Source organism: Squalius cephalus (genome assembly GCF_949319135.1).
Source record: "Squalius cephalus genome assembly, chromosome: 21".
Taxonomy (NCBI): domain Eukaryota; kingdom Metazoa; phylum Chordata; class Actinopteri; order Cypriniformes; family Leuciscidae; genus Squalius; species Squalius cephalus.
Window position 1 is genome coordinate 18822842 of NC_137142.1, and position 26994 is coordinate 18849835.

At 37.7% G+C, this 26994-nt stretch overlaps 1 protein-coding gene and 1 long non-coding RNA gene across 5 annotated transcripts; one reads left to right on the top strand and one right to left on the bottom strand.

Annotated features, from left to right (window-relative positions):
• The first annotated feature begins 4327 nt into the window (after positions 1-4327).
• Positions 4328-5661, top strand: LOC307149041. Its single transcript, XR_013819518.1, has 3 exons — positions 4328-4539; positions 4995-5064; positions 5167-5661. It is a non-coding gene; the product is annotated as an uncharacterized lncRNA (long non-coding RNA).
• On the bottom strand, positions 4590-25476 carry hif1aa (hypoxia inducible factor 1 subunit alpha a). 4 transcript variants are annotated; one of them, XM_079855064.1, is made up of 17 exons: positions 25104-25349; positions 15760-15950; positions 15540-15685; positions 14846-14930; positions 14595-14707; positions 14394-14494; positions 13656-13762; positions 13426-13573; positions 13036-13286; positions 12366-12556; positions 12126-12230; positions 11562-11794; positions 11322-11424; positions 10910-11018; positions 10713-10798; positions 6561-6597; positions 4590-5093 (listed from the first exon to the last, which is right to left on the bottom strand). In XM_079855064.1, the coding sequence occupies exons 1-16, from the start codon at positions 25130-25132 to the stop codon at positions 6589-6591; spliced, it is 2007 nt and encodes a 668-aa protein (XP_079711190.1). In that variant the 5' UTR covers positions 25133-25349; the 3' UTR covers positions 4590-5093; positions 6561-6588. The 4 variants fall into 4 exon arrangements, with proteins under 4 accessions (XP_079711190.1, XP_079711188.1, XP_079711189.1 ...); XM_079855062.1 differs by lacking the exons at positions 4590-5093; positions 6561-6597 and having other exon boundaries at positions 9359-10798; positions 14291-14478; positions 25104-25476; XM_079855063.1 differs by lacking the exons at positions 4590-5093; positions 6561-6597 and having other exon boundaries at positions 9364-10798; positions 25104-25331.
• Positions 25477-26994: the final 1518 nt, after the last annotated feature.

Consider the following 26994-nt stretch of genomic DNA (forward strand, 5'->3'; position numbering starts at 1 on the left):
TCTCTTTCTCTCTCTCTCCTTCTGTTCTTCCAGGCGTAGAATCTGTCTAATGCTACTGGCTCAACTGTCATCCATCAACACATATCTTTGGCAGTTCAGCGTTGCCATGGCAACTGCCCCTTGTCAGGCAGAGGTTTTAGATCAAAAGGCATTCAACAGCAGCTTTCACGATCCTGCCCCTTTTCCCCTCATCACTGGTTGTCTTCCTATTTTCTTTTCTTTTCTACTGTCCAGTTGTTTCATCGCTTATCTGCTCCTTCTGCTTATTGCTTTAAAATATCTCATCATAAACATTGGAAGGAAATAACCATGACTTAGTGAGAAATGTTTGATTCTTATAAAAAACGTAACCCCAACCCTAAACCGCCACTGGGGCGTAAGCAGGTCGAACAATAACGTACAAATGAGGTTGCACAAATACGAATTGGGCACTAATTCGCCAAAATGTAAAATAGTTACAAATGATGTGATTTCTGAAATCGAAAGGCATGACGCAACACAATATCAACCAATCAGAACATACGTATAATTCCATTACGCATGATTTTTAGACCAGATTTAACATTAATGGAGCAACCGAGCGCAATACCACAAGTGATAAAACCAACAACAGTGATGCAGTATGTGTGCATTTAAATACTGAACAAAGTCACTTCAAGCATAGTAACATTGTAATGATCTTCAATGTTTATTCACAATTTATTTTAGTCTTTTCTATTGATTTCATACAGGCAGATGTCAACTATCAGTTGTCCTTCCTTCTCTCTTACTACCTCAAGTCCAATTATTTCAGTTGGTCGACCCCAGTGCAGTGTTTTAGAGAGAGGGCATGTGGTTGAAGTTAAAAAACAGTTGAAATCGTTACAGTATTTTAAAGAGCATGTCTCACGTTGAACTGATATTTTGATTTCTAGCTGACTGATTCTCTCGATTGCTTAAACACTATAACCAGGCTTTTGAACTAAAATTTCAAAACCATAACGCCATTTATCAAAAAGCACACCCATTTCACTAAACTATAAACACTATTCCCTGTTTTGACACATGAGTCAGATTTGTTGAACTGTCACTGCAAAACTCTACACACAAATCCCTTAATTTCTCATTGCTTAGACCATGTTGTCATTTAGAAAGCACTAGCATTCAAAATTGTTCACTCAAGTCAGCACAGCTTCAGCTCAGTTAGCACACAATTACCCAAGTGGAAACACATAGGCCCGGTTTCACAGACAGGGCTTAGACTAAGCCAGGATTAGACCATAGATCAATTAGGACATTTAAGTAATTTTTATAAACATGCTTAGAAAAAAACATTACCGATGTGCATCTTAAAACTAAAAAGGCACTGATATATTTTTAAGATCAGTCAGTGCAAGTTTATTTCAGTGGAAACAGCTCAGACTTACATTTTAGTCTAGGACTAGTCTTAAGCCCTGTCTGTGAAACCAGGGGTAAGAGTCAAAATTTAACACACATCAATCAGAACCTTCAATAGATATATAAAAGGGCCCAAATCAGTTTATTGCGTTTTGGAACAATGGATCCAGAAAGACATGAAGGAAGAGGGATACGAATGAGGAGGAGGAAGGGCAAGGACAAGAAGACAAGCAGTCTCAGATGAAATTCAAGCCACTCTAGTTGCCCATGTCTTTATCAATGGTATGACTATGAGGGAGGGTGGGCTACGAGTAAGGCCAAATTTGAGTCGCTTTACCGTCGCCTCGAGAACCTTCAGGGAGGAGTGGTGGCAAACAAAATTCTATCACTTAATAAGAGACAAACATTTCCAATAGTCTTTGATGAGGTTTATTTTCTTGCAAGAAAAGGCCAGCAGTCATACAGTCAGACAGTGTGGCTGCAGAGTGTGACAGTGAAGGGAGGGCATCCTTTCTCCTTTATAGTCTTGACTCCCAGAATGTTATCTTTCTAGGTATTTCAACCATATGTGGAACATTCTTAGACGTGTCCATCATATTGTATCCTTGAATGGAGGCCCTCCTGTTACGTCCCAACACTCTTTACCATTCCAATACAATTCGAATTCCATATTACAATATGGTTTGTGTGTGCTCTTTTACTGTCATATGTTGGTCACACACATCTTACTGTAAGTAAATATAAAAAAAAAATTAGAGGAGAGAGTAAAAAAAAAAAAAAAGAGTAAAAAAAAAGAGTAAAACGAAAAAAAAAAATGTTTTTGTGTGTGTGTGTTTTCTGTGTATGAATAAATATGTGCCAATGTATCCACTGGTTGTGTCTTTTGTGTTCATCATGTGAAAAGGTTTGTGATGGGGGAACCACAAGCAACATAACTTACCAGTTTTGGAAATGTTGTTTTGAATTTATTGCACCAGTGTCTTAGACTATGTTGTAGTGTGTGTGATTTTGAGGGCTTGTGTGTCCTGTCTGAGGGCAAAGTTTGGTTTTTCAGCAAGAGTGAATGGTTTTGAGTGTAGAGCTTCATTTTGACCTGAAAATAGGATGTTTGGGGAATTGTGTGAGACGTTATGTATTTGTGTTTATAGTTTTGAGAATACGAGGCATAGTTTCAAGAAATGTGTTTAAGCAATCGAGAAAAACTGTAATCCAGTACATCATGAGGTGTTTGATATTATACTAAACTTTGGTCATTGGCCACAGACAGATGAGTTGCAGAAACATCACAATAGATCCAGCATTTAAAACAGTTCTGAGTAATACAGAACAGAGTCATCAGAATCTTCAGTCCTATTCCACCATGTCTATTAAAGCACATGAAATTAATCTAAAAAGACTTTTATAATGTTCCAGTCCTCTGCACTGACATGTTTCATGTATTGTACTATATGTGTGTTGCAAATGGGAAGCTTGTGTTATATGTTGTGTGATCTGTGTGCACAGAAAACACAGATTTATCAACAATGTGGTGTTTATCCACCTACCTGACACCTGTCCATCACCTCAAAACACAGACACAGCAAGAGAGCGCAGCAGCTTGAGGTGAGACTTTCTCTTTCTAATTTGAATCAAAAGGTAAAATTAAACATATACTTAGAGCTTTGAGAGGTGGTTACATCCAAAACTCAACCATGAAGATGACAAAAGGGATATGTGACTTAAAAATAATACTTAAGTCACAAATTACAGATGAAAGTTAAAATATCAGTATACTAAAAATAATTATGATACAAGTGGTGAAAATTAAGGCAAAATTATAATTATTACTTATCATTGTTTACTTTTACTGATTAGTTTGACTAGTTTGAAATACTGTATGTTGTGTACTTATAAAATATCATCATTAGATTCAAATTTTGGACAAAAACAGGGTGTCTAAACTTTTTTATTCTTTCTAAGGTTACCATAATTCTTCTTTACAATCAATTTCTTAATATGAACGTAATGCCCGTTTGTTTATTTCTTCCCAAAAGGAGATATTTCTCTGTGCCCTCTGTTCTCTTGATCTTGACTGTCTCCCGTCAGTGAAAGCTAAAATCCATCATGAAGGACTGCTGGACTCACACCTGAAGACCATGCCTCGACTTCTCCATCCAGAGGCCTTTCCTGTGTCCAAGTGGCATGACGTCTCTTACACTGTAAGGTGCGTACGACCGCTGGGACACCTGTCCACATTGTACATCTGGACTCAAACTGTCCATCTCCTCCAAAGGACCTATCCAGAATCTTGACTCACAACCTCCAGCCCGAGAGCCATTCAGAGTTTTCTTATGCAAAACTATGATTATAATAAGTTCAAAGACATCAAAGATGTTTGATATTTTGAGCCTATTTTAGATAACTTTTCATGCAGGCTACTCCAAAGAGTTTGCTGAGTTTCGGAACTATCTAAAAGTCTGATGGTCTGGGATCTTCTCTTGTTTGGTGAATTATGCCTAGTTTGACTATGTTCTTCGTGTAGTGTAGCCTATTCCAGGACGGATAGATTTATGCTATAATCCTAATCTCTCTGTCCATCTGATACAATCAGAAATAGCTGTATTCTGTGGCATGCAAGAATGACTTTGCCTGCGTCCCAGTGTGCATACTATCCATCCTAAATAGTATGTGACATTAGTAATTGTCAATACTATTTAGGGCAGATAGGGTGGATAGTATGCACATCCTACGGAGCCCCAAAAGGGACATGGTGAAGGAAAAAAAATATGAGATGGAGGAAATATTATTATAAAAAAAAAACTGCAATTTAAAAAAGGTTTTGCGAGCGAAAGCAAAGTTTATCGGGGGGATGCAAAAAGGTTTTGCAAAGAATTTACTTATTTTTCCTACCATCTAATTTTTTCCACAATCATGTACCTTTAGGGACTCCGTAGTTCACCTCTTTCATTTTACTCGAAAACGAAACTTAACCAGAAAGTGCAAACCGAAACTTATAACTTATTACCTAGCCTATACCGTGAAAATTTCAGTAATCCTGCAAGAGCCTGAGAGCTAAACATCAACGAACTGCTGGAGGACAATATTTGCTGAAATCATTTTAACATTTAAAAGAACGTTTTTTCCCCTAGCTTTCATTTGACCACTGGACAAAGATCTAGGACGGTAAGTCTGTGCAGTTGTCTTTTCCGGATGTTTTAAGTAGACAAAATATAAACGTTTCGTAAAGTTTTTTATTATTTTTCTATAAAGGATTTGATATAGCCTACCTGATGAAAATTATATCTCATTCAAACTACAAATACTCATTCTAACCACACAAAAACAACTGGATTAAAAAGGAACTTAGTTATAAAGGATGATTACTTCTTTCTAAACTGTAAAAGTGCCTACGGTACCTGTGTAGTTTTGAAATGCACCTCTGTAAGCTGTTTGCACACCGCTCACTGAAACTACTTTTTAAATTACATCATAATCTAAGGTTGTAAATGAGAGGGAGGAGATTTAGGTAAAACATTCACTCCAGGGTTCTAAAAGACCCCTCCACTTCTGATCACTGTTTATTTTGGGATAATGACTGTACATTGCTCCTCATAAATGACTGCTGTATATGATGACAGTGTGGATCATCCCAGTGAATTGTTTGGTCTGCTAGAGAAATCTCTCCACCTTCTCAATGGACACTCCACTGTAAGTACACTCTGAAAATTGATGATGATCTGCAAGAGGAAGTTAAACATTAATGCATATAAATGTGTTTATAACAATTATTTATGTTTTTATTTTTCCAAGATGTTACCACAGTATTCAACCTGTCACAATAAACATAATGGCTGTGATGCATGATCTTAAGGAAAAGAACTTTTCCGACAACACCCTTCTCTCCAACTTGGACTTTGCTGAGAGATTCCTTCGAGACCACCCTCTAAATAATAACTCAAAATTGTTGGTTAAAGGAAACTACTCTTGTGTACAAATTGGTCATCCGAGTAAAGAAACACTTTTTACTGTAACATCAGAAAACAACCAAGCCTGTGTCAATGTCTATATCCGCAACAGATATGAAAAGGAAGTCAAAAAGTCTTCCATTAAGGCCTCTCACTTTTTCAACCACTCTTGCCAAGATGAGTTTAACTCCTGTTTTACACAGGCTCAAGAAGCTGTTAATGAGGATGTGTCAAGACTACACATTAAATGCAACAGGTTCTCAGTAACCTACATCTCAGGTTCTATCAATCCAGGCACAACTGTGGAAACGAATTGTCATTTAAAGCTTGAGAGCCTCACTGCTGAGGGTTTTCTGAACAAAAAAGTCTGGCTGGAGAAAGAGAAGCCCACATGTCACGGTTTGATAGCATGTCTAGACTATCTCATAAGGCAATACCTTACCACAAACACTGCTCTAAAGTTCGGCTATAGATTTGTCATACATGCAGACAAAGAAATAATCAAAATCTCATTAGGTGAAAGTGAGTGCTTTCTACAAGAGTATGTATTGCTACATGATAATAAGGGGGTCTCAATGTTTCCTCCAACACTGTAATAGAAGCTATGACAGCACTCCAGAATACTGCAAAATATTTTGTTTAAAAGACTTGATTTAAGTAATTCATTATATCCACATAATCACACACTGTATATATATATGACTAAACTGTAAGTTAGTTGAAAACATTAGCCCTCAAGTAATATATCATACAATGCCATCACCTCTCGAGTCAGTACAGTATATGCAATGCCTATCTTTTGTTTTGTGCTTCTTTTTTTATTTGTGACAAGCTAATTTTTAATAGATTTACATTTGCATGTTTTCCTACTTCATCTGTGTTTTTTGATAGAAAAATGAAGTAGATTCTATTATTATGTACTCAGTCATTAATATAATAATAATAGACAATGTGTAAATAAACAGCTTGATTCTTTGAAGTTCTCTATCCTGCATGTAGTTTGACTTCAATTGTGTTACGTGATTTACTGTATACATCAATGTACAACAGAAAATACAGAAGAATCTGTACTTTTAGGAGTTGCTATGAATTTAAAGCATAATAAAACAGTATGAAATAATTCAGTAGTGTATGCTTGAATGATTAATTGTGTGGATGAATAAATGTTTCCTATCTTTCAGCACTAAAACACATCTCAATTCTCAGTTAAAAATACCAGTTGAGTTTTGAATTATTTACCTGACGTCCGTCAGCTGCTCTTTCATCTCTAGTACTGCTGTTAAAAGAAAGAGTGAAACATCCAGTAAGACACAAAACATTATATTCAGTTACCTATTACGTGCATATGATAAATCACACCACACCAGTCTGCAGGAAAAAAAAGAGAATTTAAATGCCACATCTGGGAACACAAGATTGCCCTTCAGAACATCTAAAAACACACACTACCTCTCCTTAACCACAAGACTTAGACTTGCTCCAGAAGGAATGACATCATTCTGTTTCATAAGGGTTGTGAATACAATATAATTGTTTCCAGTTTTTCTCTCTCACACATATACAGCAGTATAAGTACAGTTACATGAGGTCTTGTATTGAAAGGTGATTTGCACTAACTTTTAAAACGTCTTAGGTAAAACTTTTTTTACAGTCTATGGTTAAAACATGCTTTTTCTTTTCTTTGTGTAGCTCTGAAAGTAACTTGACGCCCCCTGCTGTCATGGAGGAATACTGCAATGAAACATTTTCTCTCAAATAAAACAATAATCCCCCAAATACATTCCATATCTTAACAATGTCCCAAACCATACAATCAATGATTTAAATATATTACGTCATAACCCATACTTTTAAATGTCGGCAGTTGTCTCATTTGTGACATTTTTATGTCTTATGTGGTATAAGAGAAAAATTGGAGTCGAATTCAATTATCTTTCCTCTGAGCAATTAAATTTTCCTTGTTGGAGGAATTGATTAGATACAAATGATGTAGCCTAGTTATAGAGAAAGAGAGATCTGATTTATTACAAATAATGTTTTTTTTCAGCTGGCGTGTGTCCATAGAAATCATTAAAGCTTTCACATGTCAGGATTTTATAACAGGTCCTCTGAGGACAAATAGTTTGTGTGTGTGTGTGTGTGTGTGTGTGTGTGTGTGTGTGTGTGTGTGTGTGTGTGTGTGTGTGTGTGTGTGTGTGTTTAACAGACGTAAGTGAAAACAGGCTGGAGCTCAGTTAAAGCTGAGGAAGAGATAGACATCTTCAGTCAATTACACATGCCTTTGTATCGCATTTGCATTTGATCGATATACCATGTTTGTGCAGTCCTCAACTGCAGGAGACCCATTTGTGAGATTGTGTGCATTTGCTTTTATTTGTTCCCCTCTCACCGACATTGTGTTGTAGCACTGACCGAATCAGTTTCAGAATGAGAGTTTGAAACTCTGAAACTGTCCACGGGCCACCAATCTACTGTATGTAACTGTAATTTTGATTAATAAGACAGCGAAAACAATTTTTTTTTTCTTTTCAAAACAATCCCCAAATACACTTTGGTAAACATTTGACCCTTATGTCCGAATTTATAGTAGGCCTGCATGAAAGAATAGGCAAAAAGAACCTGGATGACCTACTTCTTCCAGCGAGATTCTGAAGTGTGCATATGAACACTTTACTATCCCATAAGGCCACTGGAGAGGATTTATGAATGGTAAAGCGGGTAGGTCACATGATAATGGCAACATGGCGAATGTAGTATGTCCAGATTACATTCTACTACTACACACAGTCATACTATATAGAACATAATTTTTAATTACTTGTTCAAAATAAGTACCTGGCCTACTCAAGAGAGTATGTGATTTTTATCACTATACAGTATGCACTTATACTATGCACTATTAACTCAACTGTTTAGTGTATGAATTTAATAAGGTTATTTTATCATCCAGCAACAGAGTCAGATTGTCTTCCGCTACGTAATTAAAGCTGTGACAGTTTAGTGCATGAAGGGTCCAACATTCCACACTTCCTCTGCGTCCGAAAGCGCATACTGTACAGGCCAGGGGTGTCCAGGGCCCCTGGAGGGCCACTGTCCTGCAGAGTTTAGCTCCAACTAGCTTTAACACCCCTGCCTGTAAGTTTCTAGTATGCCTAGTAAGAACTTGATGAGCTGGTTCAGGTGTGTTTAATTGGAGTAGTTTTGCAGGACAGTGGCCCTCCAGGAGCAGGATTGGACACCCCTGGGGCAGGGGTTCAACATTTGGTTTGAAACATCAACGTTCTCATTGCATGTAATCTACAGCGTCAGTTGTGCTGCTTCACTTCCATTCACAAATCCTATCCCGTGGCCTCATGGGATAGTAAAGTGTCCATCGAATGCACACTTCGGAAGTATTTGTTCATCAGGTACTGTACTTTTCACTTACTGTTTTATGAATACTATGAATTCTGAATACTCAACTCACATTACTATAAGAAAGATAAGTAGTCAAATTATTACTATACGTAGGCAAATTCAGACGCATCATTCCATCCACCCGTCATACACACACAATCCTGCTGAGTAAAGCTGGTCATTATTGTGAACAATCCGCCTCACTGGACATGTTTATGGGAACAAAACGTTAAATAGAAAAACTGTCCTTTTCTTGCCTTCATAAAACTGGTCTGTGTTTGATTGAAGTGCAACAGTCCATTGAGACTGAGAACAGCCCTCTCCATAGCAACAAAAGCAAGAATCATGGGATTTTCCCACTAATTCAATGGGGGCCATTCACTCAACCTGGACGACACACAGATACAAAATGGTGTGTATAAAGTTACCAAGAATAAAGGCATTCGCCATGAGTAAGTGTTTTCCCACAGAAATGTGGAGGGGACCTTTTGAGGTTTTGTGTGTCTCGCACGGCACATAAAGAGCTCATGCAGCGTCCTGAGCGATGAAGTAAGTCCTTTGGCAAGGCCATTAGTAATTGAAAACAGTTCTTGTTCTGTGTTGTGTTTGACGAACACATACATTTGTACACACTCTTGACTCGTTTGTAAATGTACTGTTTATATACAGTAGGGTTAGGTTTAGTGGAGCAGAGAATGGAAAAATACCTCAAATAAAAGTCGTTTTCAGTGTTGATTACAAACAGATATAGTTCTTGGGCAGCATATTAGAATGATTTATGAAGGATCATGTGACACTGAAGACTGAATGACTGCTACAAAATCAGCTTCGTCATCACAGGAATAAACTACATACATAAGATATTAAAACAGAAAACATTTAGTTTGAGCTGTAATAATATATCACAATATATATTTCAATATACTACTCTTTTTTACAGAGTTTTTCATCAAAAGAGACTTCTTTCAAAAACGTCCAGACCTCAAACTTACAGTAGTATCTTTAAATTAAAACCACACATTGATGTCTGTAGGCTAAATGTTGTTGAAAACCATTTTTTTTTTATTTGTCACAGACATAACAGTTTCCTCAAGACAATGACACGACAGGAAAGAACACGAGAAACACAGCTTAGCACAGCGGCAAAGCTCTCACACCAGGGGTTGTGGAACCAGATCTTATGATTCCTACAGTATTATGCCACTGTTAACGTAACACAATAAACTTAGTATAGGGAACACAAGAGAACGTTTTAACTTGTTAATGCCCTAGATATATCCAGAGATTAAACTAAATAGAAATCTCTAGCAATAATAGGAATAGTGAGTAATAGTTTCAACATTAAGTTAGTAATGTGTAATGTAGGTAGTAATGTGGGTCGCTCAACCAATATGCTGACTACTCTCAATAGTTGTATAATATGTTTCACAAATTTAAAATAACAGCCACTTTAGACATTTCATACCATTTACACACAAATATATGGAACATGTAGAGACCTGAACAAAGAAGACATTTAGACATACCTTAGACACAATTATAAAAACAGCAGTACTAATAAAATAACATTTTCTGAAAGCTGCAGGTAAATTTATGTCATTTGTGTGAGTAAAATCTTTGAATTTTAACACAATACAATCTTATATAGAATAGAATATATATTCTCTTCTCTGTGCGTATTTCTAGCCTGTAAGAGCACAAGTCATAATTGCTCTATTAATTCAGTTTTACATTTCCCTTGCCATTAATTATCATTAATTAGCCTTTCCCTTTTTGTTGTCCAGCATGTACCATCTACTCATTAGAAGCAGAAGCATATCATCCGTTTTGATTGCTATCCACTGTTTCTTTGTAATGGAAGTCATCCATAATGCCACTGATATCTCCCTATTCATCCGAAAACACAAGTATGGCTTTTTAAATAACTAGGTCTAAGGCACACAGTAGCTCCTCCCCCTGTAACAGGTGCTGCCGTCCAGTCACAGGCACATTTACCTCACAGTCGTAACGGGTAAGCTGGGGGAGGGGCATAGTTACGGCTCCACCCTCTGACGATCTGCTCAACAATCTACTCGCAACATCTGAGAGAAAAAAAAAACAGTTAGAAAAAGAGCAATAATACATGAAAAACAACTGGTCTCAATATTCGCAAGGATTTCACACACTGACATGTTGTCTCCATGGTGACATACCAGATGGCAGCAACAGTATCGTGGCATGACGAATCCCTTCTGATGATGAAGCATCTGATTTTCTGGCCTTTTTCTCGGGAAAATCAGTCACCAACTGCAACACAGAGCCCTGGGAGAAAACACACATCAACAGTCACTCGTAAACTCTTCTTATTAATATATATGAATAAAGATTACCATAAATTATAGATACATATTTTTATAAATTATAGATAACTGTTATTATCTGTCTGAAATTCTGATGTAAACACCCTAAAGGGGTTTATTGCTATAATTTTGCAATAATCCCCATCTGACTGCACAATATATATATAAAACAAAAAAAAATTATAATGACAATTCCATGAAGTGATTGACCACTCAGAACCAAGTATTTGATATGCAATTACGCACATTAAGGCTCTCAACATACCAGTCTTATTGCTTCAGACAGAGGTATGGTCTCAAGTTTCCTCTTGAGCAGCTTCGGGTTGGTCCGACATTTAGAAGAAATATCATTGTCTTCAATAATTTCTCTAGAGAGTTACAGAAGGAAACAGGAAGAGAGAAAGAACGGCAACAAAAAATAGATTGTCCTTGAATAACTGTATTGAGTTCATTTGCAGCACAGATCTGATCAACAAAGCATGTCTCTCTGAGGATGAGGTCTCACCTGCAGTTGTCCTGCTCTGTGGTTCTAGTGTTCTGCTGAACGCTGTCACAGGACATCAAGTCTGTAGGGGCTGCTGGGAGAGCAGGGGCAGTTTGTGTGCTGCTGGAGGGGGTCAGCTCAAGCGCTGAACCTGGGCTGGAACACATCGACTCGGCTGGAGAAACAGTCCGCAGCTGGAAATCATCATCCATGGGAATGTATGGAGCTAACATCTCCAGATCCAAACCAACTCCCTATAATAATCATAACCATCAGCACATTAAAACACATACCCCCGGTTTCAAGTCCTGGACTAAAATGCATGTTTGAGATGTTTTAACTGAAAGCAACTTGCACTGGCATATATTAAAATATGTCAGTGCCATTGTTTTGTCTCAAGATGCACATCAGTAATGTTGATTTCTAAGGCACGTTTATAAAAGTCCCTTAAATGCCCTAATTGAACTAAGGCCTAATCCTGGCTTGCACTACATTTTTTATGTTGTGTTGCTTGATATGGCCGTCGTCTTAGACTTCTATTGACCTCTGTGTGGATGCAGTACATCATCAACAGATCTACTGTACCTGTGTATTAAAGGGTATCTTGGACTCCATATCCATGGAAAATAGTTTCTCCACGTGATCTGGTTTTAGCTGGTCACTTAATTCTAAATCCACGGGGAGATCAACCTACACATAAACAAACAACCAATTCATGTCACATGTCACAAATATATATTTTTTCTTGAAGAGTAAACTAGAAAAAGTCATATAAAGGACTAAAAGTGTGAAAGGTATGAGAGTAAAACGGTGACTAGACTCCACCTGGGATCTGGAAGAAGCCGAAGATTGTGGGAAGGGGAAGTCATCAGGTTGTAGATGGGCTGTGGAGGCATCATCCTCATTTAGGGAGGAACAGGGAGGAGAGAGGGGTGAGAGGGGTAGCAGTACACTTGAACAGGGCAACATCACATCGTTGTAGAGAGGAATTTCTGTCAGCACAGAGATTGCAGAGTCTGCAAGAAATTAGCATAAGGACTTTAAAAAACAACAACATACTTTATATAAATAAATGGTCAAAATATAAATAGAATTCATGTATAAATATGAATGTTTAGTTATTTTTTATGGACTGTGAGTAATAGGATTCTATGGCAAGAGTCAAACGATTTATATAAGATAAGAAGATATGTGCATAAACTGCAATGGAAACACATTTACAGAATAAATCCCTCAATACGCAACAAAAAAACTCTTGTGACTTTGGATAACTGGACTAATCATAAGACCAATTTCATTGCACAGCATCTCAAATGTTGGTTTGGTTATTCTTAAATGCCTGAGCCAAAGTCTGTCATCAAAATGATTTGGTATAATTTCCTCCTAGAACTGTCTCACACAACTCTGGAAAAACAGTTTTATGCAATATTCCAATGTTGCACATAGGTTAAATTTACAGCTTTGGATGGAAACATGGCTAATGTAGAGTTCAGACCTGTGCTAGTGATATCCAGTGTGAGGACAGGGTCTACAGTCAGTGCCGCTGGCTCCCCCTTCAGGCTGTCATTTAACCCCTCTTCCACAGACTCCTTTTCCTTTTCATCCCTCTGTTTTCCCTCCTCTTTCAACTCAGCCATGGTCACATCAGCCCCAAGGAACTCCTCCTGGTGTTCTTCCTGTTCTCGCTTTATTTTTGTGCTGTTGGTTTGCTGAAGGGACAGGATTTGTTTGGGCTGTTCAATGCCACTGCAAAGGATGAACAGATAAAAATAATGTCACTCATACAAACACAAGCACATATTGCACATACTATATTCAGACAGCCAGATACACATTTAAACAGACACATTTAAATGCACACTAAGACTAGTGTGCGAAGTCCCACCTGAGGATGTAGTTGACGCAGACCACACACTGTGGCTGGGAGTTTTTACTGTTATAGATCACAGTGGCCTGAGTCTCTGCCCAAACAAATCCTCCTGCTTTAGCCAGCAGCCGGTACTGTCCGGTACACACTTGTCCCTTTACAAACACTGCCGAGAGAGAGACATATAAAGCATTAAGACATGTCTTAATTTAGATCTGCATAAGTGAACAGCATTTAAGTGACCATACGCTTGTGGTGTGTTTTGGTCATGTGGCCAGAATCCAGAGCGTGATAGTATTCATACACAGAATGCTGCAACAGATCCACTGGATCAAAACCCAACAGCTCTGTGATCCTGCAAACACACACAAACACACACAGGTTGCATGCCGCTCAGTGACATTTCAGCTTTCACAAGTCACCACTAGATGGCGAAGAAATCCAGGCCATAAATCTGGACCTTCAATCAACAGAATCTCTCATTAATTTGCTTCTAAAAAAGCAAATATCTCCCTTTGCTTTGAGCTTTGAGCGTTACTTTGCAGATGTTGTTTATACTCAAACAGCAACATTACACACTAACTAAAGTTAGAAAAGTGAAATCATAATCAACCAGCCCTTTAATATTTTGTGGAAACCATTTTTTCCCTGATTCCCTGATAAATAAAAAGTTCAAAAGAATTTATTTGAAATCAAATCTAAAAATCTATGCAATGAACTTCAGTAATTTTAAGTATGACTTAAGTGCCCAAAAGTCTACCCTATAATAAATGATGCTCAGATGTTAGAGTCGGATGTTGCTTCTGTCAGCACAAAAGCATTTAGTTTTGTGCTGAGCAGGGCAGGTGTTATTGTACAACACTCAGAGGAGCTGAGACTTTACCTCTCATCGCAGTAGGTGAAGCGCATATCTAAAGTGTGGCGGCTGAGGAACGTTCTAGAATCCAGAGGAGCCTCTATGTTTGCCGGGTGGGGAATAGACTCACAGATGAGCACCAGGTACGTTGAACACGCATTTTTTTCCTTCACGACACCATCTGCTGTGTGGATATGGCCCGAACACCGCATCACCTGTCAGAGAGAGAGGCTGATAGGGATAAATATGTATCCAGATTCATTGTATAGATGCTTTCAGAGTAACCCTGCTGTCACAGGGTCAAAAGTGAAACACAAGTAGGGGGTGGTACCTTCCAGGAGGCAGATTTGACATTGACAGTACGCCCTCTGCTGGTCAGTGTACATTTCATCCTCAATAGAAAACTTCTATTTGTGTGAAACTCCTTTGCTTTCTTACACAGACCTGAAGGGGGGAAAGGGAGAGATACGTGAAAGTGATCACTATTGTGATTGAGAGAGAGAGAGAGAGAGAGAGAGAGAGAGAGAGAGAGAGAGAGAGAGAGAGAGAGAGAGAGAGAGAGAGAGAGAGAGAGAGAATTACCATTTCTGTGTGCCAGCATTTCTCTGAGCTCCTCATGATCACATGGATGAGTAAACTCAAACACAGTGTGTCCAGTAAGGTCAATCTACAGGGGTAAGAAATGGTTTAGTACACACAATTCATCATTCATTATTCACGTTTCTAAGGCCTGGCTACGCATTCATAGCCCCATTAGAGATTCAGTTTAACATCAGACAGTATGATCTTACAACGAAAGGTGGATTATTCCATTTTATAGTTGATAACAAATACTAGAATAATAACCAATCTATTATGCATTAATTTCCCACCAAAAGTAATTAAAGTAATATTAATACTTTATTGAGCATGTACACATTAAGTAAGATTTCTAAATAAATGGTTTTCTTTGAACTCTCTATTCATCAAAGAATCCTGAAAAAAAAAATCCATTATTAATTAATGAAGCATTGGTGAGCATAAGAGACTTCTTTCAAAAGCATTAAAAATTGTTAGTTTAAATGAAAAATATACATTTTGCAATTCTGTTTTGTGCCACTAATAGTGCACACACTTCACCTTTAAGCGTTGATAAGTATCAAACTGAATCAAATAATTACCGCATTTCAGATTTTGTAATGTCACTCATAACAACTGTTAACGATTGTAACGATTCATAACAAAATCTAATTGTCAATTAATATTTTGAAACTAGAAAAAAAACTTCTAAAATCACCTGAGGTAGGCCTAGACACTTGCTGACATTCTCTGACAGGTACACGATGTCACCATCAGCAGAAAGAACCATGAGAAACCCATCCAGAGCTTTCAGATATGAACTGTTCCACTGAGAGTCCAGTTCAGTCTCCACATCCAGTACATCTATAGAGAGACAGAGATGAACGCATGCAGACGAATTCACTGCATGATCTCACCGAACATTTGTCCTCTCTCACCTGTGTTCAGTAGCTTACGCAGGCGCAGGTAACTGAGTGCGAGTCTCATGACTGATGCTTTATCCAGGTTAGAGGTGATGCTGTGGGGGAAGGGTAGTTCTCTAGCCAGTTCATAAAACACCTCTGATTCTTTTCCTCTCCGACAACGTGCTGCATCTCGGGATTTCTCCTTCCTTCGCTCTGAGCTCACCCTATCATAAACACAAACATACGTATAAATCATATCAGAGGTGCATGTGCTGTCAATGCCTTCCCCTGTGTGCTGTCAAACTGTCAAAACATACATCATATAGCTTTCAAATACACGCATAGGTTTCATTGCATATACACCAACTGCAAACATTAAGCAAAGGTGCATTCGGGCATGCAAAATTACTAAGGGTGCTGCAACAAATGTTGACTACAGGATATGATGTCACATAAATAAATATACGTAGCTGTGTAGTGCTTTATTAACAGACTCAATGGAGACATGGCAGGTAAAACCTATTTCCCTCACACTCTCTCTCTCTCACACACACACACACACATGCACAAAGATCCTACTGTACAGTTACTGACATCATTATGTTTGCCATGAGCTGTCTTCAGGGCAAATATGGAAAACCCAGAGCTCATAAAACATCCGTGGACAAGACTATTCAGAGATGTCAACAGTGTTTAATTAATTTTCATTGATTTATATTTCCTCTTGCTCTGTCTCTCTCTCAAGATTTAATTCACGAGAAACCTTAGTATTAATTGTCAAAGCAGTCAACATTACACATTTCTGTATGTTTAGTTGGTAAAGTTAATATGTTTTGATGCATTTGTCAAGAGGGAACGTCACATTCAGTTTGGTGCCAACTTCACATGCTTACAGGTAGGATAATAATCTCTTTATCTGGGTCCTGGGTTGGATTAACTAGGATACACTGTAGGGGGAGAGTGGGATAAGATGTGTCAGTGGGCTCAATTTCACCATGTGCTAATATATTTGCCATATATTGCTTTGTGCTTATATACATCATTTACAGTTGGCTGTGACTGAGAGGTGAACGGAACTGTTTATGCGGTGATTTTTCAACATGGCAAGTAATATTTGTCTGTCACTAAAATGTTTACAATTAGGCTATCTAGATCTAATGAGTGGTGGGGATTTTCTGCAGGTTTCTGCATGTAGATGGCGACAAGTGACTGAGTTTATGTTAATGAGTGAGTCACGGACTCATTCCTTCAACCAATTCATTCAGAATGGACACCAGTGCTATTAATGGTGTAAATATGGAATACAAAAATATGGAATAAAAAAAACTTTTTTATCAATCAAGAATTTTACATTTTATGTAACTAAAATTTTCCTTAAAAAACACTTTCCTTTCCGTAGCAGATATTCTGCAATATAACTCAACAATGTGAAGATAGATAAAATTTCCCAACAAAGATGGCAATATCCGAAATACATGTTGGGACATGTTTTGGTCCCCATGAGGAAAACAGCTTATAAATCATACTAAGTGTTTTGAAAGTGTAAGAAATGCAGGGGATGTAGAGGAAAGAATATACAGTTTATACAGTACATCATTCATTATGTCTAATAATGTATAATCAAATCATTATGTCTATGGAATGTCCCCATAAATAATGAAAACCTGTGTGCGTGTGTGTGTGTTATTTTCGGCCTTACTCTTGGGCCCCTCATGAGACAAGATATGATTACATTAAAGGATGTAACATGCACATACACACATACACTCTTGAACTCTGCGCTCTGAGGTCTCTACACTGATACAGTGCAGTTAGAGTGCCAGCCAATCGCCTTAAAAGCGAACGCTATAGAAACCACCAAGTCATCTCACCCCTCTTCCTGTCTGTTTCTCTGAATCACTCCACCTGTTTGAGCATTATCTGCACATGCTGTTTCAGACACAACAGAACAGTGAAGAAAGAAAAAGGACATTAGTGATGTACCAACACACACACACAAGCTTTCAGTCGCCCCACTGGCCATTTCCCATTCAATATGTAATCTAAAAATATACAATGAAGCAAATGGGGATTATTATGTGTACGTGTATGTACTTGAGATGGACATGTTTAGCACAAAAAAAAAAAAAATGAAAGCCTAATACTACATTTCTATAATTAGCATCTAAGTAACCTTCAAACCACAATGACCTTGACTACAGGGTAGCCATGCCTCACAGCAACATTATGCAGGATCCTGTTTAGGTTTGTGTGTGGGATCTTTTCAACATCAGTTAGTGGTCGATAATTTTGAATCAGATTATATCGGAATGTACCAATAATGGATGGAAACAATATAAAAGAACGTGTAAGAGGTGGTGAACAAGGAGGAAGAGGACGAGGACGAGAAAAAGCAAGGTGTGGAGAATGTTGTCAAGGCTGGATCTGGCACACTAGAGGGTTTTCCCCTTTGCCTGGCAAGAGATGGCATTGTCTGTGATGTGGACAGTCATTTTCACAGTATGCAAGTGCTGAATACAGTCAGTCAATAGGCCTACTATACAATATTCAGTACAAGACTATACTTGCAGTGCATACAGTATACAATTTATTCACCTTTATTCAGTTGTGATTACTATACTTTTTTCTGTAACTGCATGCTTTGGATTCTGTGTTCTCCATTTTATTTTATTTTTATGTAGTCTCTAATGAATGATCTGTAGTGTTTATAATATTGACTCACTGTGTGTTTGATCTGAAAGCATTATTTGATTTTGAGCACAAATAAAATGGATTTGAGGCAAGTGTTTGATTTTTCCCGAATAGTCAGAGATTCTCTGAATGTAGTTTGAAGATTTGGTTTTGCGTTTAAGGTTTTGAGAACGTGGGTGATGGTTTTGAGAAATGTGTTTTGGCAATTCATAAACAATGCTTATTTACCACTCACTTTAAAACACCAATTTAATAACTAATTTAATAAGCCTAAAGGGGACCTATTATGCCCCGTTTTACAAGATGTAATATAAGTCTCAGGTGTCCCCAGAATATGTCTGTGAAGTTTCAGCTCAAAATACCCCACAGATATTTATTATACCATGTAGTAAATGCATATTATCTGCATGCGTTTTAAAGCCATATCAGTCTAAACTTCTGATATATGGTTTTCTGAGCACATTCATCCGAAGCACGCGCACAGAAAGCTGGATGTCAAACGGCACTGTGAGTATTACAGTTTTTCTTGATTGCTTAAACACTATAACCAGGCTTTTGAACTAAAATTTCATTACATTAAATATTTCATTAAAATTTCAACTAAAACGCCATTTATCAAAAAGCACACCCATTTCCCTAAACTATAAACACTATTCTCCTGTTTTGACACATGAGTCAGATTTGTTGAACTTTCACTGCAAAACACACAAATCCCTTCATTTCTCATTACCTACACCATGTTATAATTTAGAAATCACTAGCATTCAATATTGTTCACTCAATTCAGCACAGCTTCAGCTCAGTTAGCACACAATTACCCAAGTGGAGACACTAAGAGTACAAATTGATCACACACCAATCAGAACCTTCAATATAGATAAAGAGTCAGAGTCAGTTCATTGGGTTTTGGAACAATGGATCCAGAATGACATGAAGGAAGAGGTTGAGGACACTGGAGTGGAGGAGGAGGAGGAGGAGGAAGAGTAGATGGGAGTAGAGGAAGAGGTTAAGGAATTGGAAATGTTGTTTTGAATTTATTGCACCAGTGTGTAAGACTAAGCTGTAGTGTGTGTGTTTGTGTGTGTTTGTGAGGGCTTGTGTGTGATGTCTGAGGACAAAGTTTGGTTTTTCAGCAAGAGTGAATGGTTTTGAGTGTAGAGCTTCATTTTGACCTGAAAATAGGATGTTTGGGGAACTGGGTGAGACGTTATGGATTTGTGTTTACTGTTTTGAGAATACGAGGCATAGTTTCAAGAAATGTGTTTAAGCAATCGAGAAAAACTGTAAACTAAGTTCTCTTTTACGGGTTATTAAACTGTCAAATGAACACATACGTCAAAAACACACAAAGTTCACATAAACATAGTCGGTTATGTCTGTAAAAGTAAACAGCAGGTAAAAAAATTGCATGTGTATGTTAGATCTGTGCATTAAAGTGAAAGTAGCATAATATACAGTACCATTGCTATATATGCTGTTAATATGAATCAAACAACAAAAGAAAAACAGAAAATCACTCACTGCTCTTGACTGAATAACTTTAGTAGCTTTAATAAAAAACATTTCTTACTTGAATGCTGCTGTTAAAAGCTCTGGCAAGGAGATAAACATGGTGGACTGTGTACAGCTCACTCAGGGCGGGGTCTATTCTAATAGGGCGGAGTCCGTCAGTCGTGGGCGGGGCCTGTGAAATGTCACGTCACATTGCATAGAAACTTCAAATGGCTTATTCTGAGATACTGCTTATGATTTATGGGGATTTAAAAAAGGAGTGGGTGGATTTTTACTGTTATAGGGTGGTTGTGTACACACAGCAGACACACATTTATGTTCAAACACCACGTAAAAGTGAATTTAGCATATTAGGTCCCCTTTAATCTTTAATAAATCTCAAAACGAATATCTATGTTTTTATACTGTACATTATAATGTGGTTATGCATTAAAAACAGCTGATTTTAGTTTTAGGGTTTTATTTTTTATTCAGACAAAATAAAGACATTTTAATATTGACAATTTGTATCGTTATCAGGAAAAATGTTTAACTTACTGTATACTTAAAATCAGTGCAACCCTACCTAGTGTTCATCATTGAAAGAGCAACTGTGGACACCTTTTTCATGATCTGTCAATATTGTTAACTTAAATCCTGAAAGTTTCTGCATATAGCTCAAAATTTTAGTCTCAATCTACTGTAGAATATATTGCATAGATCTGTAGGAGGTTACAGGTTACAAGTTCTGTAGGAAGCCACATGCAGTTTTGAGATAATACAAAGTCTCACAACCCAACAGTAGCACGGTGCAAAAATGAGCTAACCACAAACCCCTGGTGAGAGAACATAATAACATCAGAGAGCACCATGTAGTATAATCGACGAGTCAACGAAAAGGTCCACAAGGGATCTTACACAACCATTACACAACCTAAGTTATAATACAATAATAAGGTTCAGTTAGTTAACATTAGTTAATAGTAAATGCATTAGCTAAAATGTTTAAACTTGAATGGATGAACATTATGAAATTGAAATTTTAACAATATATTAGTATATGTAGAAATGAACCAAAATTATAAATGCTGTAAAAGTATAGTATATTGTTAGGTCATGATACCTTGCATTAACTGTTACTAAACTGACACTTATTGTAAAGTGTAACCGAATATTAACAGCTTTGAGCCAGACTGTTTTGAACTAAAATTGTGTATCCAATATACCAAAAAAAAAAAGAAGCAATTATGCTGATACAATATTCTAGAAGTCGTCTCAGATGTGCTGAGCCAGACTGTGGAGAGCAGACAGACGGAGCCTTTAGCATGATCACAGCCCCCTCTGTGAGACGCTCTGTGCCCTCAGCATGTTTTAATAATAATGATCCAATAAGCTTTCCGTCTGTCAACCTGCTCTCTGTTTTCCCTCCCTTTGACCAGTACAAACTGCTTCCTGCAGGGGACTACATGATTCATTATTTATAACCCACACACATAAGGCACACTTACTATGGTCTAAATATTTCAGCAAGGACAGTGCACACACATTCTTACAGGAAAACATCTCTGCTTAATGCATCTCCACTATATTTGCAACCTTGACCATTAGTATAAACAAGGTTAATGGGTATAACCAGAATTAATGTTTACGCCGTGCTTGATACTCTCTTTCTGAACTTCAAAACAGCATAAGCAGAAACACTCACAGTGCGTGCTATATCCTAACATGATATATGATCATGTCAGCTTTTCAATCGAATCTAGGTTAATGCCATTATCCAGTCGTATAAAGCTTCTTGGCGTCCTGTGGATATGTTATTAGACATTATCACACATCCAGTGAACAAACACTAACATTGCCCTGCATTAACCACAGACTTGTTAATGAAATCCATATTAAAAGAGGGGCAATAATAGAACCCATGACGAGACGTCGAGCAAAACATTATTCAAGCAAAGGTCAACATCCTTCATCAGCTATCTGATAAATGAAGTCTCTTCTATTTACAAATTCTGTTTCTAAGAGGACGAATGGCTAGTTTGATAAGTGCAGAAGCAGCCTAACCTTTCTCAGCTTCATTTTACACCCCTGCGAATGACAGCACCGACAGGCCACAAGCTGATAGCACACAGGGGACCTTTACAATAGAGCCAAGAGGAAAGGTGTCAGCTGATCCAGAGCAAAACACAAGCGCTACGACAGAGGGCTTTCGGAGAGCAGAGCAACACCAAAAGATCTCATTTTCATGAGTTTGCATTTCATTGTACACAGTAATTTCAAATGGAAATACTGGCTTGTGCTACTTAACATACACTTGTAATTCAATGTTTAATATAATTTAAGTATCTTAAACAATATACATGTACATTCTAATGTAATAAAAACCAAAACTCACCCAACTGAAAATAGAGTTTAAGAAATATGTTCTTACTTTCAAATGCTGGCTCTTGAATAGATTTGAGCACTTAGCCATGCACTCTTTAATTAAATGGCACTAGGCCGTATCTTTCAGCACTGATTTTAAAGGAAGAGATGATCAATCAAACCCACTATATGTTATGTTCAGCGTGTTCAGAATTCAGATATCCTTAAGCACTGCGCATGTGCAATAAAACCTATTAGAAATGACAGACAAACCCAAACTCAGTTCTCTTTGAGAGGACCAAAATGTGAATCGAGTGAAAAGGATCTCAGTTCTCTAGTCTTGAAAGTAGAATTTTATATCTTTTCAGTGTCAGTGATGGGAAGTCGGTTCATTTTAAAAATGGATTCAGTCAGCAATTTTTTAAAGAAATAATACTGTGATTATGTCACCGCTTGGTACCTAGTAGTCTCAGCCTCAGAAGTCATGCCCACGAACAGTTGGCTAAACGTCTGATACATATCGCACACACAAAATTGGAAATACTTCAGGATTTTCGAAGTTGTCATCTGGTTGAATTCTACAGGATTTCCAGGAGACGTATGTGTTACGTTCTTTAACGGTCCGCCGGGAAACAAGGTTGTTGTGAAGCCAAACCCCCTTATGGAAGAAGCAAGTAGTTGTATTTCCAACTGTGGCAATGAGCGCTTATCAGGATCAACTAAACGTTACATTTTCACGCCCCTACACATGACACATCTGGGCGGTCTTTGGCCAATGAAAGCTAGGGCAGCGAGTCTAGGGCAGTGTTTGAAATTGCCCCCTATACCCTCATTAACTATTCCCTACATTACTCCACTAATAAAGTCCACTTGAAAGAGTGAATGAAAACGAGTGAGTGATTTCAGACACTGAGTGTGCCGAAAGGGCTACCCACTTTTGCATAGTTTTGTGCTTAGCAAACTAGCAGCTCCAGAAGTAATGTATATTAAACTCTATAATGGAAACTAGTATGTTTAAAACTTAATTAAACAATTTAATAATCAATTAAAAAGGAATTTATACCTGGCTGTATGATATTATACCGTAGCCACATTGGACCATTTGGTGCGACCGTCACAGTACATTATAGGTATTCTCTAGTCGTTGAGCGCATAGATATGTATAGGTAGATGCCATATTTGACCTCTCCAGACACGTTGGCAAGGCCGCCATCTTACAGCAGTCAGCATGTCATCACTCACAGTAAGAAGCAATGATGTCACAACATTGCGCAGCCTCTGGTTGTGAAACCGCCGAGATTAAAATTCCCGAAGAAATGGGATAACCTTTCGCAGATGAGAATGTGTTGGTTTGTTTTTATATGTATTAACTCAATATTACATGTTTTTACTATTGTATTTTTAATGTTTTTACTTTTACAATGCTAACTTTTTAATGTTGTGTTAGCTGACGCCTTCGTCTTGTTGTATTGTGTTAGTTTAGCAAAATCACCTGCGGAAGTCTATTTCATACGCTAATACAAAGATATTAATACGCGTCTAACTACGGTTGCAGGACTCAGTCAACTTACTCTCGAATGTTCTTTGACCGTTCCAATATTATATAGCGGCCCATTGAAACAGCCGCTAATGAGGAATCTATGTATATCTATGGTTGAGTGTAAATCGATTGTGCACTCGTTATTGCGGTGCATTGTGGGATTGAATGTGCACAATGATTCGGTAAAAAATAAAAAGAAAAAAAATGTAATTTACAACCTAAAAATAACTAAGGTCTATTGACTTGTTTGTGTTTAAAGCCCTATTCGCAAGGGATAACCTGACCTCTAGTAGCCTGTATTAATTGGAGGTTTTCTGTGATCTTAATCCCGTGCGAATCGGCCATAATTTGTAAAGTAAAAATTCCCCCGCAAATGACCTACTGGTAATGATAGTATTTTGGGTGCTGGGTCATATCGCTCGCTATACACCATGATACGATATACAATTTTCAGAAAGAGAAAGCTGAAAACCATCAGAAAAATAATGATTAGATGGAGATGGACATGTAGCAGCATGTGGTAAGGAACATTCTTCTGTTTATGACTAGCTAGACGACCTATAATAACGACAAGACATTTGAAAAAATTCAGATGTGGGTGGGTAATTTCTAAATCACACGAGGTCCCCAGATAATACTAATCCAGTGCGAATAGGGCTTAAGAGTCATACAGTCAAGTCATAATTCAAGTACTTTGCGTTTTATTATGAACATTAAGCTATTCGACTAAAGTATACGATTAAAGTAGGCTAGTTGTTGGACCATAATCTGTCCCTGGTCTGTTCTCGGTTGTTTAAGATCACTCATCGCTTACTCGAATCGGACAAGTCGCTTCGGTTAATCTTCAGTGAGACAGAATTCTTGAATCGACATCTGTTCAGTCCGATTAATGAACGAATCGTTGGGACCAGCTTTGTGAACCGGTTCAACCGGTTCATTGAAAAAAAAATGAATTAAATGATTCATTCACTAAACGAACCTCGCGAGCGCAAATCAGTTGTGACTGAGAGTCAGTCCACTTTTCTAAAGCAATGCTGTTTTTTTTCTATAATTAGTTTGAGTTTGAGTTTGCAAATATCTTTCAAATCCTGCAAATGTGTGAAAAATACTCTCGTCACAGTTTCATTCATGCAGGGATATGAATTATAAATGTTACAACAGGTTATCCGTGGACAATTACTGAAAGAGACTACTGATACCAACCACAAACAAAGGACAAAACAGAATTTAAAATCAACAACATTTTGGCCAAAACAAGCTCATATCTAAACAGAAATTGGTGCTTGCTTACCTTTTTTTTCCAGGTGCGACTGAATCCATGGTCAAACGGGACTCCAACACACACACACAAAACCTTCGCTAAATCCCTTGTTCGCTCAAATTATGTCCAGTAGCCTACCGAGTGTGCTATACAGTAAACCCTGCAGGAGTTCCAGTGTTCGGGTGATAAAGTTGAATTAAGTTGAAGTGATGCTTTGCCTTTTCCCCTGTCGCTTTCTCCGCATCTGCCTGACGGTTCGCGTGGGCGCGCAGTCACATGCCTCGGAGTAGTCGGGAGCGCGCTGTGGTGCTCCAGTGAGGATATTTTTGGAGCGAACGAGAACCCTCCAATTGCCATTATACGCTCATGTAGAAGCTGCCCCGCGCTCGCTGCTGTTGGATGTGCTTATTACATTAAAGATAACTGGATATTCAGCTTTCATGAGGTCAAGTGTGAGGGTTTCCAAATAGCGTATCAAGTGCCTATACCTAGAACGACTCTTACAACATTTTGCATTAACTAATAGGAGAACATCAGTTGTGCAGTTTAGTTTACCACTACTGCATTTCATTAATATCGAATCAGATTCAGTCACTTTCGCATTATTTGGCGTTTTGTTCAATCTTTTTGATGGCAGAGGTGGCTAATAGCAAGTGGCCACCATTTCAGTAACAAGAGGTTTTTAAACTCGGGTGCAAGGACCCCGACGGGTCGCAAGGGAATGCTAGGGGTTCCATGAAAACATTTGGAGAAAAACTGATATGGCCCAAAATGTTGGTACTCAAAAGCGCTTCCTTCCATGTTTTCTGCTGCGCGTCGTTTATTTTTACCACACGTGAGCACCAGTTATGTGCACCCCTGTATATATATATATATATATATATATATATATATATATATCAGTTTTTCTGATATATATATATATATAGGCTTTATATAGTATGAGGTGACTTCATATGAATTCATACAATGTGATTCGTACGGAAACATAGCCTATAGGCCTATATACCATTTGTGAATATATGTAGGCCTATATACTCAATATAAATTGGGTATTTGTACAAGAAACTAGCCTAGATGCCTTTCAAATTTTGAGGATGATCATATTTGGGGGTCTGTGGCATCTAAAAGACTGATGACTTGAGTAACTAGCACTTTGATTGACACTTTTTTTTTTTTTTGGCAATGGAACACAGTTTGCAATATTATTCTTTCATAATTTTATTAATGACATGCATTAACTATAAAAGGTCCCTTTCTTTTCCCATATTGAAAGAGGCATGTCAACCAACATTTTCCAGCCCCTGAAAATTCTGGAAGGATGTTTTTTTTCCCCAGATTCCAGCCCTGTGACCACGACGAGACGTGCAGACCAGCATTTACCCTTGTGTCTCATCCTTTTCCACTGGAAAAAAACCTCAGAACATTTCCCTGAAACAGGCCTTAACACTTGTGTGGACTCTGATTTCCTCTAGCAATTATTTAGATGTGACTATTTAAACATCTGCAATTTTTTAAAACACCGTCTCTTCGGAATATTTGAAGAATATATTATACCTTTCCAAACTGATCTAATGAGAAAACGTATGTTGGTTCGTACGGAAAGATAGCCTACCATTTTTGGGAAAAAAGTCCACCCCTAAACTTAAACATCAGTGGGGCATAAAAAGATTGTATGAAAATTTATACAAATGAGATCATATGGAATTATAACTACTATTTTGCTAAAATGTAAAATAGTTATAAAAATCCATTGAGAGTGTGTTGACCTTTCTCACTGTAATGTTTTGAAAATCACAATTACAGATCATGCACAAAATTCAAGGAACTTCAGGTATGGAGCGAGTTTACTATTTGAATTCAGGGGATATCATATTGAAGTGAGAGCAAACAACAGGGATAAAATAGTTCATGGCCATGC